At 41.1% G+C, this 15,285-nt stretch overlaps 1 protein-coding gene across 2 annotated transcripts in view; it reads right to left on the bottom strand.

Moving 5' to 3' along the window:
• kif14 (kinesin family member 14) overlaps window positions 1–15,120 on the bottom strand; it is a 30,602-nt gene extending 15,482 nt beyond the window's left edge. For both annotated transcript variants that reach the window (XR_003928182.1, XM_030050404.1), the window contains exons 1-18: window positions 13,791–15,120; window positions 12,639–12,893; window positions 11,892–11,979; window positions 11,220–11,318; window positions 10,855–10,907; window positions 10,715–10,745; window positions 9,792–9,899; window positions 9,585–9,701; window positions 8,354–8,472; window positions 7,616–7,788; window positions 5,615–5,762; window positions 5,048–5,111; window positions 4,746–4,930; window positions 3,311–3,413; window positions 2,448–2,605; window positions 1,921–2,068; window positions 995–1,141; window positions 105–237 (exon numbers count right to left, since the gene is read on the bottom strand). Coding sequence is in view for 1 of the 2 variants with exons in the window: in XM_030050404.1 (XP_029906264.1) it covers window positions 105–237; window positions 995–1,141; window positions 1,921–2,068; window positions 2,448–2,605; window positions 3,311–3,413; window positions 4,746–4,930; window positions 5,048–5,111; window positions 5,615–5,762; window positions 7,616–7,788; window positions 8,354–8,472; window positions 9,585–9,701; window positions 9,792–9,899; window positions 10,715–10,745; window positions 10,855–10,907; window positions 11,220–11,318; window positions 11,892–11,979; window positions 12,639–12,893; window positions 13,791–14,875 (3,214 nt within the window). In the remaining variant the exon portion in view is untranslated. The remainder of the gene's footprint in view (window positions 1–104; window positions 238–994; window positions 1,142–1,920; window positions 2,069–2,447; window positions 2,606–3,310; window positions 3,414–4,745; window positions 4,931–5,047; window positions 5,112–5,614; window positions 5,763–7,615; window positions 7,789–8,353; window positions 8,473–9,584; window positions 9,702–9,791; window positions 9,900–10,714; window positions 10,746–10,854; window positions 10,908–11,219; window positions 11,319–11,891; window positions 11,980–12,638; window positions 12,894–13,790) is intronic.
• Between the last annotated feature and the right edge of the window lie 165 nt (window positions 15,121–15,285).

Genomic DNA, 15,285 nt, shown 5'->3' on the forward strand with positions numbered 1-15,285 from the left:
ATCAAACCAACAGAGTAATTTAATAATACTATTTCATGAGTCCAGAATGCTCTCCATGACTCATAACTTCACTATGCGTTTGATAATGAGTTGGAAGCTCTCACCATTTCTGGGAGTGTGGTTTTCCCTCAAAGCCCTTTTCTTCTGCATCTGCTCCAGGTCTTTGCTGAGCTTCTTCTTCTCTGCCTCCAGGGCATCAACAATCTTCGCCTGATAACTGCGGTGCTCCTCCATTGCCTGGATTGAATCATGGCAATGTACGCAATATTAAAAATCACCAGCCAAGCTCTATGACCACCCTGCTTAAAAATGCAATGACAGGCCGGCAGACCGATCATGAATCCTCAATGACCAACCACTTATACATGAAATCGCCTGTTGCCATATATTCTTAAACCCCTCAAGGTCTTTTTAGATCGTCAGGAATCATTAGGATCAGCAAATGAAGAAGAAGAAGTCATTATGGTCACTGGAATAATCCAAATTTCCTGTAGGAATATTTGAGGATCAAGAGAGGGAAATGAGATTGCTGATTGAAATAACATAAGGATAAAGGTTCCTGCATACTATATATTTCTGTTTTAAAATATCTATTTTTTTTTCAGACCTTATTAAAGACATTGCACTCACTGTTTTAATTCTTTAACACAGTGGTAGGGAGCCTGTATGCGACCTGTGAGCCTGTCCGCCTGATCCGGCTCACAAGGCAGTTCATACCAAAATTCAAGACCTTTGTTTCTTGTACGTCACAGTGATGTGTGGACAATAATAAACTGATAAACTGATTAAACTTTAAAACTGAAAGCTTTTTTGACAACATTTGAAATGCTGGTAGGTCTATGGGTGAAATGTATGCTGGACAACGGGGTTTCTCCCCTATAATTTGCCAAAACATTTTGTCCAGTCCAAGCTCTTTGCCAGGACCTGGAAACAATATTTTTTTCCAGACCTGCAGAGCAACTTTTATGTTCCCAAGTAATGCTTTGTGTCCAACCTGAGCCTCCATGTGCAGGCGGAGGCGTTTCTTTTGAGTGTCCACTTCCTGCTCCAGCTCCAGCTTGGCCATCTTCAGCTCCTCCATCTGGGTGGCCACTCTTTGCTGGTCCAGCTCCTGGAGATGCTTCCGTTCGTTCTCCTCCTCCTGCGGCACAGGGAGGGAGTTAAAACACTGAGTGGTATCAGAATTACTTCAGCTAAGAGCACAAAATGGTTCTCTTTTAAGCTTTCCCGTGGCATTTCTTGCTTTATCAGACAAATCACAATTATAGACGGGAATGACACGTGGCAAAGGTCCTTAGCCAAAAGAGCCACGACCACCCCCAAGAAATATTTTAGTTTAATGAAAAGAATCTTCAATGAAAAAACATGAATACCCACAAAAAAGAGACAGCTGAGCGAATAATATTAACCTGCCATACTCACTGATACAACATAACACAAGCAGTTATGCTAATGAAGTCATGTTTTTTTTCCACATAGTACACATGATGTTAATATGAAGCATTAACCTTTTGAAACCTTAGCATATTCACTTCATGCTTTACCAAAATGTGGGAATAACAGGCAATTAACAATTAGCAATATTTGTAAAAAAAAAAAAAAAAAAAAAAAGACCAAAACATTGGCAAATAGCAATAATAACAATAACAATAATAATAACAATTAGCAAAGACCTACATGAGAATTACCTAAATGGAAAAAAATTGTCACATTTCTGTGTTTAAATGGTTGTTAAAAGTGTCTGAATGTAAAAAAAAAAAAAAAAAACTATCAGATTAAGTAGTCCACAGGGGGAGCCTGAGGTCTAAGCAGCCTATGAAGTTACCATCATGTGTTGTTGTGAGTTTGTGTATTCAGAAGAACATGTCTACACACACTAGCATTTGTTGTGTTTCAGAAAAGAAGCAACGGTTGGTGTACCAGCTCTCTTTCCAGGGTTCGGATGCGGTCCTCGTAAAGGGCCTTCTGCTCAGACAGCTCCTTCTGGGCTACCTCTTTGGCCATCTGGATTCCCTGCATCATCTCCTCTTTAGCTTTCACGTGGGCCTCTTCAATCTCAGCCTCCAGCCTGGAGAGACACACAGCTGGATTTAAGGAGAACACCACAGAAATCCACTTTAATAATAGACTGCTTTGCCTTATTTTCTCAGTGCATGTTTTTTTGGGAGTAAGGTGTATATATTGGATATAGAAAAGATGATATAAAGATGATATAAATCAAGATATTATATTCAGAAAACAATATGCTTTCTTCTTCTGAAACAACAAAAAATATTCAGTCACTAATTCTGTCTGAAATAGATTTGAATAGAAAAAGAGGGTAAGGTCATGGGTTGGTGCTAGGAGAGACAAGTAGGACTGTAGGAATCATTTTTAGCAGTACCCAATGCCAACAAGTGCTTTACAATACGGAGGGATTTTTTTGGTCAGAGGTCCTTTGCACTCACTGTGCTCTTTGAGCAGAAAGAAGTTCGTTCTTGGCAAATTCAAAGTCCTTCTGGCCGTCGCCTGAGCCCGTCCAGCATGACACTCTCTTCCCAGACTGCACCTCTGTCGGGTGGTTGAAGCGGAAGTAGTGGTCTCCACCCAGAATCAACCTGTCGCCCTGGAGCCAACAGCCATACCATAAAATATCACACAGTGCAGAACAGAGAGAAAATCAAGACAAAACAAGCACATCACAAGATGGGATGACCAAATTTTACTAGTGGCCCTTTTCCATTAGTATATACTCGGCTCGACTCGGCTCGACTCTACTCGCCTCGACACGGTTTAGGTGGTTTTCCATTACAGTTGAGTAGCACCTCGCCGTGGGTGGAGTCGTCATAGCAAGGCGGCGCACCGTCCAGCTCCCTCTGGATTCTTTGGGCTGCCACCAAGCTCAGAAAAGTCTCCACGTCTTTATTTGACCGCGGTAGTGGTGTGCTTGCCATTTTCTGACTTTGACAACTTCACTGACAATCAATGTGCACGACCGCTGTTGCCGTTTTTTTTTTTAAATGTCGGGTTTTGTTTTCGTGCAGGAGTCGCTCTCGTCACTCCCTGTCCAATCAGTTGCCTGCACGGCGTTAACGTCACATTTTCAGCTCGACTCAGCTCGTCTCAGCTCGCTTGGAACCCCGGCTGAGTAGGTGCTAAATGGGACCTGCTAGCAGGTACTACGACCTAATGGAAAAGCTCTTAAACCGAGTAGAGTCGAGCCGAGTCGAGCTGAGTAGGTACTAGTGGAAAAGGGGCATAGGTCTTAGTTAACAGTATAATGCAACAAGTCAAAATGACATGGGCAAAAATGTTTCTTTCTTGTACTTACATGGTGCAGTACAGTCGATTCAGAGATCAGATTTCCATTGACAAAGGTCTTGGCGTTTTCCATGGGAGTGACACTGACTGTTCCCTTTATGTTGGATATGACACTGAAAAAGGCAAAGCAAATACTTCTTCAGTGGAATCAGACATGAAACACGTTGTTTACTATGGTAGCCTAATATCCTTCCAAAAATAAATAGTATGGTTATCATTGTGTTTCATAGTGAAAATGTATTTGGGACAGCACAATTAAATGTGTGTATACAATTTCCATAAAAGACCCTTTTCACAGCTGACACTTTGATATGAAATAGCAGAGTAAACATGTGTTACTAATAAAATTAATCAAGATTCTGGTCCACTGAATCTTTCCAGCAAGCCAGCATGAAAAGCAGGACCCTGGAACTGTTGGACCTAAATGGAGCAGAACAGTGATGTTTGGCCCATCTACTACAATTTCCCCAAATTTTACATAGCAACAATCCATTTGAAAATCATGTGGGGGTACTGAAGATTTCAGAACATATGATCAAAATCTCAAAATTTTCAATTTTGAATTTGTGGTTGAAACACCCACCTTTATAATGTTACGCTTCTGTGGCTAAGAAAGTCGTCACCATTTATAAACCACAGAACTGATAACTGACTCTGTAAAGCAATCAATTCCCCAGAACTATTTTCCAGTGGAAACTGGGCACCAACAGTGCTGCTGCTTTTAGGAAAACTAACGTGGACGACTTTATTACGGTGATGGAATACTGGTGTGACGACTGTTTGAGGTCTCTGAAAGTTCATTTTCATATTGTAGTGCAATGAATGGAAACCAGTGGCTGGATACATGCAACATGAGTGCAGAGAAGCTGTAACATTAAGTCTAACACAAATCATGAAGATGAGAATTAAACAGCAGATGCGAGGTAATCAACCAATCACACATACTACAATGGTCCAGGCCAGCATGACCAAATTATTACACTGAAGATTCAACTTCAACGCACTGTTTTGTTTACAAAGTGAGGAGCTAAATAATAACTAAGTTGGCGTTACTCAGGTTTTACTGAATATTTGAAGGAAAACTGTGTTACATTCATGTTGAGGTTAAACTTTCAACACTTTTAATTTGCTGCAATTTGTGTTTCTGCAATAATATTTAATATACTGTATAATAGTAACAGTACTGTGTATGACAGCATGACAAGTGTAAGGTTTTGATAGTGTAAGCTGAACTTTTGATAGGGTTTGCTTTTGTAAAATGGACCCATTTTTTTTTTCCATTGAATCAGAGATGGCTGGTGTTTTTGGACTATGAGTTTACCATGAGAGCTTGTGAGTAAAGCTTTCTAAGCCAGAGGTTGACAGCAGCCCACAGTGAGTACTTGACACAAAAATTATGCATTCATTCCCCTGTCCACAACCCCGTTCACTGCAGCAATCCTCACCAGTGCTGGTCAGCAATGAGGGCTCCCACCAGCTGGATGTCATGGGCCGACTCAGACTTCAGTTTGCCCACTCTAGTCTGGCCCTCCTTGATCATGTAGAGCAGCATCTCAGACAGCTGGGGATCCTCGTTCAAGTTCACCAAGTTGGGAAGACGGTTGTCCACTTTGAATGTCACCCCTGCTCTCTGGGAGGAACAAAGAACAAAAGATGTTCAGAGAAATATGAATCTCAAAAACACACTATGGTGAATGGGAGTTCAAAAGACACCGTGCTAAAAAAAAAATTTCAAACCAAAAATAACCTGTAACTCTTTGGCCTCCTCACGTTTGCGAATCTCTGCTTGCTCCAGCTTTTCTCTCCAAGCCCTGAAACAAGAAAACAACAAAAGATGTTGATGTAATTTCCCTATGATGGTGTGTGTGTGTATGTGTATGTGTGTGTGTGTGTAGATAGACAGATAGATAGATAGATAGATAGATAGATAGATAGATAGATAGATAGATAGATAGATAGATATAAGGTAATGGGTAGCTGTATGGAATACTACATAATGCAAAATAACAGCAGTAGAATTTACAGGTATAACAACACAACAATGCAGATTACACATAACACAAAAATACACCAAATATATCAAAAAACACAACAAAACATAGGAATATGTGGTATGAAATTACATGCAAAAAAAAATCCATGAATAGGTATATTGTTTCATTCAATATAAAATGAAGTTAGCATACAGAGAACAGCTGTAAAATTGTGCAAATAAACTGAAGCTTCCTGTAAGAGTGTCTTAATGAGATTCATAATCTCTTGGGGCCTTGGTTATACAAACAAATTAAGCAATAATGTTTGCAACATTGCTGACCGGTGGGCTTCTGCAATCTCTCTCTCCTGCTGGCTGAGTTTGCTCTTCAGAGCGACGATCTCCTGCTGGAACAGCCTGACCCGCTCTGGCTCCACGCCCTGGGAGCTCATCTGAGCCGCCCGCAGTTTCTCCACCTCTGCCTTCAGCTCTGGACACACACACACACACACACACACACACACACTCTATCAATTGAGATGAAACAATTCATAGCATAGTGCATAGCACCTTTAAAAAACATAATTACTTCATTGTCAGGCGGGGTAAAATCTAAATACATTAGAAAACAATGCATCAAAAAATAAATCTCACACACAGAAGCATCATTTACATGACAGAGCCTAAAATGTGATTTTCATGTTGTTAAAATATTCTGACTGTGCCGTAGATCATGCCAGTGTCTTCAAAAGCTTGTGGAAGACGATTTACTGAGTAGCTTTGACTTGATATGTGAATTTCTGAGTTGCATATACATTGAGTATCTTGCACTGACAGCTGATGTGAGAGGAAAATCAAATCCACAGCAAGAGCTCCCCTTAGTGCTTAAAGCTGCAAAGGGCAGTGTGATCTTATGAAAAATAATACTTGCATGACAGTTAGCTGCCATGTGCAGCTGACAGTGCATAAATATGGCCTGGAGGCAAGGTTAGGGCCAGGCCTTAATTGAACTGGGTGGTGAATAAGCTGGTGATGGATAGATGGGCAGACAGGAAGATATGTGGGGGAGGGGAAGAGAGGCTGACAGACAGACAGAAACACACACACACACACACAAAAACACAGAGACAAAGGACAAGCAAAGGGAGACATGTAGACAACCAAGAGTGTGAAAGACAGTGGAAACATGGCTTTGTTTGGATCTTCATGCAGTTGAGAGACATATAGAGAGCAGTGGGTGTGGTTTGAAGAACAGGACACAGACCAGAGGGGTTGTACAGTGAGAAGTGTTATGCTGAAGATTTTGCAGTAAGGCTTTTACCACACAAATAGTTGTATATCTGTGCTGACCCGTAGCATTGGCCCTGCTGTGGTACTAGTAAAGACCAGGACTACTTGGTTTTCCTTTTAGAAACCAGCCACATAAACCCACCAGCACCATGTCAATCGCTGCCGATACCTAATAATTTCCAGCTGCTATACCATCCCATCTATATCACTCCCATAATGACCTGGGATGAGAGCAACCTGGCACAGAAAGGGGAGAAATTATTTCTTTTAAAAAAGGATAGTTCGCCCATTCTGAAAAATTCAATGTTATTTCACTGAAACATGAGCTAAGTAAGAGAGTAAAAGAGTAGTGGTGCTATCTTCTTCTCGTCATTACTGAGTGCTGGATACTGGATGCATGCTCCAAATGCTAACTGTTAGCCTTTTCCCACTGAGGTGGCCTTTCCCTCAGCTAACATTTTTTTTAAATTACTGTAGCACAGTGGGCCACTCATCCTGCTCTCTCCTCTCCCATCAGCTGGTGAGGTTCACAACCAAACACTTTAACTCTGTTAATTCTGCATTACTCATTGGCGACAAAGTGACAAAGTGACTGGCATCCTATCCATGTAGGTACACAAACCAGCTCTGTATTGCTTTTCAGGTCATCTTTAGGATGTCACCAGCATGAAAAAATTCAAACATTCAGCATGTTTCAGAACAGACCTTGACTGACATGTGTTTAGCTTCACTGTTTTCTCTTTTACAACTTTCTTGTCTTTGTGTTGTTGAAACTATGACTTCTCTGGACTGTGTCCATTAGCCTCACCTTGACAGCCATAATCCCACCCATCACTAGCCACACCATTCAAAAAACACCACTATAAAAGGATACATGTTTGAAAAAAAAAAAAAAATCGCTAGCATTATTTACAGTCCAAATAGAAGAAAAAGGGGCATTTAGGCAGTAGACAGTACTCATAGGACCACAGACAGATTGATAATGTATATGTTTCCATAAATGCAGCTTTTATGAAAATGTTGCCTTTCTTCCTCTTGATGTTTTGAACTAACCTCTGATGAGCCTGGCATTGGTGTCCTCATTGACTTTGGCCAGGTTAATGATCATGCGGGCCTGCTGGGAGTAGCGCAGGGTGCTCAGGCTCTCCTCCACACTGCTGGCTGCAGGGCTCAGGGTGGCAATCATGGCAGTTTTAGAGTTGCCACCCAGGCTCTCTTTTAACAGCCTGCAGGAAGCAAAAAGATGTCAGCGGGTGGCAGTCCTCATGGAGGTTTCTATTATAGTTTATAACTTCTAGAACCACATTTTGAGATATGCCAATTATCAAGAATTTGGGCAAATATTACCAATACCTAATCTAAAGCAAGGAAAACAAACAGCTGTAAAATATAACACGTGATATAAAAAAATAAGATATCAAAAATTAATATTTTTGTTAACTCTGGGGTGTAGGGGAGACAAACGAGTATATACGTAGATACATGGATATATGGAGATACAGTCCTTGGAAATTAGACAGATTTATCCGCAATTTGGTTGGGGAAAAAAAAAGATAACCTACAGTGATAGCCATTCTTTAAGCTTGTCTTTATGTATTTTATCAGAATTCAGCCTGCATTTGAACAGTAACAAAGTCTTTCTTAAATGTTATGCGGTAAAACTAATTAGCAGCACAAAATTCCAGAGTGTCAGCTAATTAACAACGTATTAGCAAGACCATTTCAAAAAGTGTGCAGAGAGGGCCAAGGCCTCCAAAACAGCTACAGTGGATAAGCATGATGTCCTCTCACCATGTGAGGACAGACTCTCTGTAGGGGATGAAGACCTTCCTCCTGCTCAGGGCCTGCTCTGACAGGGCACAGATCACCTTTCCCAGGGTCAGCAGGGACCTGTTGATGCTAGCACCCTCCTTCCATGACAGGGATAACAAGCATTAGAATCATTCACAGAGCTGCCTGGTTTTGACTGTGCAGGGTGGAAAAAAACATAACAACCCTCCATTCTAACAATGTTTCATGTATGATAACAAGAACACCATCTTAGCATTTGGCATTTAGAAAGATAAAAGAGTATCAGCTGCACCACACACTTTACTTTCCACCTAATTCCAACAATACAAATGGTTTCTTCACTACTTACAACTTTCACATTCAAGGAAGCAAAATTTTCTTGATTGAGCAATAACAGAGGGTCATACATTTTGAGCAATTATGACGCTGCCCAAGCTATATTTGGAAATGCAGTAAATGAGCTTCATTGTGCATAATGCTTAGGTCCCTAGTGCAGCAGATATAAGGCTTGGTATATCTGGCATACTTTAAATTAAATGCAATATTTATCAGCACAACAACTGTTTTTGGCTGTGGTACTAAAATAATTTTTGATCAAATCCAAGTGACCATCGTAAGCCCTGAACTCTCATAGACTTTAACTGACCTGCCTGATCAGTGTCAACACATGAAGGTGTGAGTGTGAGAGCTTGAGGAGGAATAACCATCAAGAATGTGTCAAAGCACAATGTGATGTCAAATTATTTTGATAACAACAAAAACTGCTGCTACTCTATCTTCTAATAATAGTGGGAAAATGCATGATCCTTGCAGACACTTATTCTTTAGAACATAACATTATGATAAGTGTATGTCAACTGTATCAACTCCTTGATAAAAAGGTATTGCCTTAAGACAATCACATGTTCGTTTGTAGGTGTTGGAATTCTACTTTTTTGAAGATATTCTTAATGTATTGATTGCATTACAAATAGGATATCATTATCTGCCCATATAATATATAATATAATATACATTTTTTCCTATTATCTCTTATGACTCATACAAAAAATGTCTTAATCCATTCGACCTCACAATGGATGTAACATCACAGTGCAATGGATCACAGGGAATTCCCCAAAGCAAAGTATGCACAATTGTGGACTTGGATTAAGGGGTCAAAACTCTGCAAGGGAGCACTAATGCACTTATGCAAGTGCACATGAAATTGGGCATAGTTAGTGTGTATTACCCTGAGGCGGTCTCCACTGGTCTGGGCTGAGTTACAGCGTTCACTGCCTGCCAGGTCCACCAGGTTGATCCTGCTGGTGATCCTGTGGTCATGTTCCTCTCCTTCCACACACTCTGTCTGTACACACACACATACACAAACTAATGAAACATATGTGACAGGTCCAGTCACCCAGAATATCAGAGGAAAAAGGGAAAGAGGCTATACCTTTGTTTGCGTCATAACCAAGGTGAAGACAGAGTGAGATCTGGAGCTCTTGTCGTTCATGCCAGTGGCTGCTGTGGCTCTTTGCTTGTTACCAAGCTCCAGCCAACCCTGAGAAGTGATGAAACATGAATTACAAGTCAATGTCATAGTTTGAAATATTACATGTGGTAATCTGTGAGATTCTTGTTTATGGCATGTTCAAAACATCTTTAGTGCTAAGCGCTGATTGTTGAGATGTTTCTGCACTACCCAGATATCACTTGTCAAATCAACCCACAAGCTATTAGACATTTATTAGACTCCAAGGTAAAGCACATGCACAGTTATGTCACATGTTGGAAATTTTTTATCCACTTTTACTATGCTGGATTTGTTTTTAGAGCTGTGGGTTCTAATGTCTTTCTGAGGATATTTGATGCCTCGTCCCAAGCTGCACTAAGACAAATTCCAATTGATTTTATGTTGACATTGCAAAAGTATCCAACTGAATTGTAACAGTGTGGTTAGTACTGTAATGTCTTTATCCTTGCACTTGTTGTTGATGAAGTTTAGTTTCTTTTCTTCATTTGTTCAGCCATCCAGAAAAATCTGTTGTTGCTACAATCATTACTTACACATTACCACACACAGTGTTAAAGCCTTCATGAACTGAATATGGGTAAAAGCACTATTATTATTATATTAACTGACCAGAGAATAGCATTTTTTTCTTTTTTGTGATGGATCACTACTTTGCTGTGAGGGATGACAGACTAGAAAAAAAATCTCATGACTGGAGGGTCTCAGTTCTGATCTCTGCCAATTAATATGCTATGTTAAAGTGAGCCACAATCTGCTCACTTGTTGAAAGTCGCTCTGCGTAGCATCATGCCTTGAACCTGAATGAAAATGTGCAAAATAATTTGCAAGCAGGTTCCACCTACCTGAATGTCACTGTAAGAGCTCACCATATTCCTGTGAGAAAAGTAACACAGTTAGGTATTGTGCAAATCACACTATTCAAGAAAGTCAGTTATCCGTTTATAGAGGAGTGATGTAATGAAGGAAAGCCGTGTTCACTTACGCAGAGAGCTCAGCAACATAGGGCCCGTGGACTGGATGTTCCCTCACCCTCAGCTGGAAAGCATAAATCAGCTGGGTCTTATCAAGTTCATGCTGTCCCCGGGTTCTTTCACACTGTCCACTAAAAAAATAATCTACACCTTTTCCAGGCATTTTCTTTTCTTCTTGACTAGATGTTCTTCTTCACTGTGATGTCAACTGATATGGCTGGCTAAAAGGACCATATTTAACAGACCACTTTGTGAAATTCTAAAATGTTTCATGAGCTGCAAATGCCTGGGACTATTCTGAATACTTTTCTACACCCTAGAGCATTGTATGCACCCTGATTTTAGCATGATTCTCATCCCATTACAAACTACTTACAGGCATCATCTTCTGATTTGGGTCATCTCTGGACACCAGCAGGTCATGGATCTTCTCATTGTATACTTCAAAGTAGCTCATCTCCAGGTGACATGTGACCTGGAACACAATTACTTTCAGTGAAACAATGTGAATCTGAACCTAGGGATTTGGTGAATCCAGGTTCACATGCTAAATTATGCAACCTGTAAAAAAATGTTAATATAAAAGTTCATTTCTATGGCTTTCCTTATTTTTTCTTGAGAAATAATGAACATGTGTAGCCTCTAGGTTTTACTGAACTATTCATCAAGAAAAATAGCCAAAACAGAGAGACATAAAAATAATCAGTTGCTACTTTAGTTCATGCATTTACTGCTTTTATGTCTTCCAAAGACTATCATTATGGCAATAGGCTATTTAGGCTCTTTGTTTCTGGGCATTGCAATATATAACATTGCTACAAACTGACACAGTGTTAATTTTTGACTTAATTTTTGTCTAGACTAAAACATGTTTTAGTATTTGAATTGTGTTAGTTCTTAGGTCTAGTTTTTATCTTTTAAACTTCTGTGGTTTTAGCTGATGAAAATTAAAGTGTAATCTAATTCTACTGAATCACTTTTCATGTTTCACACTGCACTGGCATCAGCAAGAAGCAATGTTTGCATGTTTCTGAGGAAAAATTCCTACCTCTTGATTTTCAGTGGAGGATAGTCGAGAGAAAAGCTCCTGGCAAAAACGTGGGATCATCCCTGCTTCTTCACCAAAGCCCATCATCCTGCAGAGGATGACCAATTACTGACACATCAAATTGAAAACTGAAGGACTGCATTTCAAAATACACATTACAAAATACATTTCCGATACATAGAATAAAACTAATACTCAAATTGTATTAAGACCAATAAAATAATTTGCAGATCATTCCATCTTCAAATTTGACTTTATAATCAAAGGTTTCTGGGAATGTCAGTTCCCTTTGACACATTTTGGAACTAGCCCCCTCTGTCATGAAAACAACACTGAAGTTGCCAAACCAGATCCTCATTTTTTTTTAATCCAACTGAGAATACCTAGCTTAACCTTTTTGATTTTTCAGGTAAATAGGAGATATGTTTTTAGTTTAACAGTCTCCTCTACATTTTGCATCATTTAATTCTTGGTCCCACCTCATCTCATCTCTATCCTTTTGGCTTTTATTTTACTTTTTGTTCATGTTTCATATAACCCAAGTGGGATTTCATGGCTATCCCCTCACACGTTGATTTTAATTTTTCTTTCACTTGTTTTCAATCATTTGTATAAAGTGAGATTTTTTTATGTTAAATTAAATGTTGATGAGGGAGACTGAAGAGAAAAGAAGACCAGTGAAGGAAAGAAAAAATGATTCAGTGGGCCAAAGGTGACACCAATATCCCAAATCTTAAAAGTACTTACGTGTATGACTTGCCAGAGCCAGTTTGACCGTATGCAAACAGGCAGGTGTTGAATCCTTCAAAGGCTCTCTCTAGCAGAGGTTTGGCCAGTGTCTCATACACCGTCTGCTGGCTGGCAAACTCAGGGTCAGTCTCGTCAATGGAACAGAAGGAGAAGTCATATGTGAAGGAGTAGCTCTGTTTGGAATCCGGGTGCTGGACTGTTGTCTCCTGTTTGTTCATGAAGACAACCTGCTGCGCCTTCTCGGCCTTCTCCCTAAAATTGAGTGGAAATAAACAAACAAACACACACACACACACACACACACACACACACACACACACACACACACACACACACACACACACACACACACACACACACAAAGATGCTGATTACTGCTCTTCATAATTGTAATAAGCTTCAGGAAACTGTTAAGTTACAAGACCTTGTATCCTTAGACTCTTAAAAAAGCTTGATAAATAACATGGCTGTTGCAGCAGCTCGTTGTGGATGTTTTTAGACATCATTTGACTTATATTTTTATGCTGCAAGTGGCGCTTGCAAATTTACTGACTGCACTGTCACTGTTTCATTCTGTTTATTTATTCTTTGCTTTTATTCTCTTAATGCTAATTGAAATTTGTTTGCTATGTGCTTTTAAATTCTGTCCTGTAGTTGCCATGTGTTTCACTGTTTGATTACATGCCACCTATCTTAGCAAGGATACTCCTGGAAAGGACTTCCAGATAAAATAGAGTTAAGAGGGAGAAAAAGAAGGTGAAGGAGGAGAAGAACAACAGTAAGAAGAAGAACAAGAGGAAGAATTATGCCCCTGGTTTAAAATGATCTATTCTATGACCTCCCATAACTAAGCCAGAGAACTTCCACAATTATCTAAAAATGCCGATACTTTGGTTTATGTTTACTATTAAATGCTTGTGAAAGTCTTTCACAAGACAAGCACACTCAAGCACCCCACTTTGAGAACCACTGTGCTAAAGCTGTGGGGTTGAGTTACAACCCACAGCACAGACAGGAGTAAGTTTAAGTGATCCAGAGCTCCCCACCCCACTCCACATCACATCCCTTTCCCAATAAACCCATTTACATTTTGTCTTTCCCTAAATAGTGTGTATGGGCAGATTTCACCACAAACACTGCATCACCAACCTGACACTGAAAGGACGGACTCGCACTGCAACCGTCACGGCACTGTTCTCCATCTTCAGGGAGTCTTGCCGCTTGGGAACCTCGCTGGGCCGGACAGAGGTGTCAGTGTAGGTCGGTGCCGGTGCGGGGATTGGAGCGGGAGTGGAGGTCTTCGCCACGGTCACGTCTTCATTTTGAGTCGAGGTCAAAACACTGGAGGTTTTTCTCACCTGCGGGGCGGCGTTTGTATTTTGCACACCTGCGGGGGCCTTGCACACCCGAGGGGCCGGGACAGGTTTAGTGTCCTCGGCCTGCTGCGTGCGGAATTTTGGCCTCTGCAAACCAGCAGACTGGACTTCTTTTGCAGCCAGCTTCTCAAAAACGTCTTTCCTTGCAGCGATTTTCTCAAACTGGGTCGTTCTTGTGGGAGTTGCGAAGGTTTTGGCTTTGTCTTGCTGCTGCCTACCTGTATAGGAGGGCGTCTTGCTTAGTGCCATCTTGTACGTCGACTCCACTACTGGAGCAGCAGTTTCTCTTGCTTTGCTGTTGTGGGCAGTTTCCCTCAAACTAACCGAACGGATTAAACCTGCGCTACTGAGTGTTCTGCTGTTTGATTCAGATAGGACTTTTGAAGTTGGTTTTTGGTCAGTACTGGTGACCCAACGCGACTCCTGAGCGCCTTTCCTGACATCAGTGGCCCCGTTTTTACCAGCTGAGCGAGTCCTGCTCCTGCGCTGCAGAGTCAGTCTTTTCTCCGGGGCAGGCGTGCTGTTCTGGCTGCTGTCGCCCATCGTTTTCTCTGCGTTTTCAGCCCCGGTCTTCCTCGACCTCCTCTGCAGGGTGAGCCGACCGTGGCGAGGCGTCTGCTGCCCGCTGCCGCTCTTTGACAGCGCCGAGATGACATAAGTCCTGTTTATCTCCCTGCCTTTATCCGAAGATCTGCTGCTGTCACACACAGAATCTCCTGATGATATTCCACTTTTGCTCAACGGAGTCTCTGCTGCCTTTCGCTCAGTCAGACGCTCTCTGGCCGGTGTCCTGGATGTCGCCAAGAGATGGTCATAATACGCTGTATGCTTCCTCGCTTGTATAGAGAATAAAGACATTGTAGCCGAATACTGAGAAACAACTTAAAAGGGCTTACAAAGTAGCTAACGTTAGTCAACGGCAACGACATCCATGTTTAGGTGGTTAATATTAACACGGCTCTACGAAGTACTGACCAAGGAAAAGGGACACAAGTACAGCCGGGCTACAACTCGGTTCAGTGTGTAGGTAAAATATGAGGAGAAACCGTTTCAAACAAACCCTTACGCGTACACAGGCAGCAAGTTATTTTTGTTTATCTTTTTCTTCCCTTTCGCCTCCTCCTCTTCCGCCTTCGCCCGCTTCAATTTCAAACTGTTTTCGCAAGAGACAGCTGATTGGCTGAATTCTCGGAAATCGTCACGTCACGTCACGTCTACATTTGCAGGTACACGGAGAGACGCTAGGTGGCAGCATAAGTTAGGGTACA

Source organism: Myripristis murdjan, chromosome 4, assembly GCF_902150065.1.
Source record: "Myripristis murdjan chromosome 4, fMyrMur1.1, whole genome shotgun sequence".
NCBI classification, from domain to species: domain Eukaryota; kingdom Metazoa; phylum Chordata; class Actinopteri; order Holocentriformes; family Holocentridae; genus Myripristis; species Myripristis murdjan.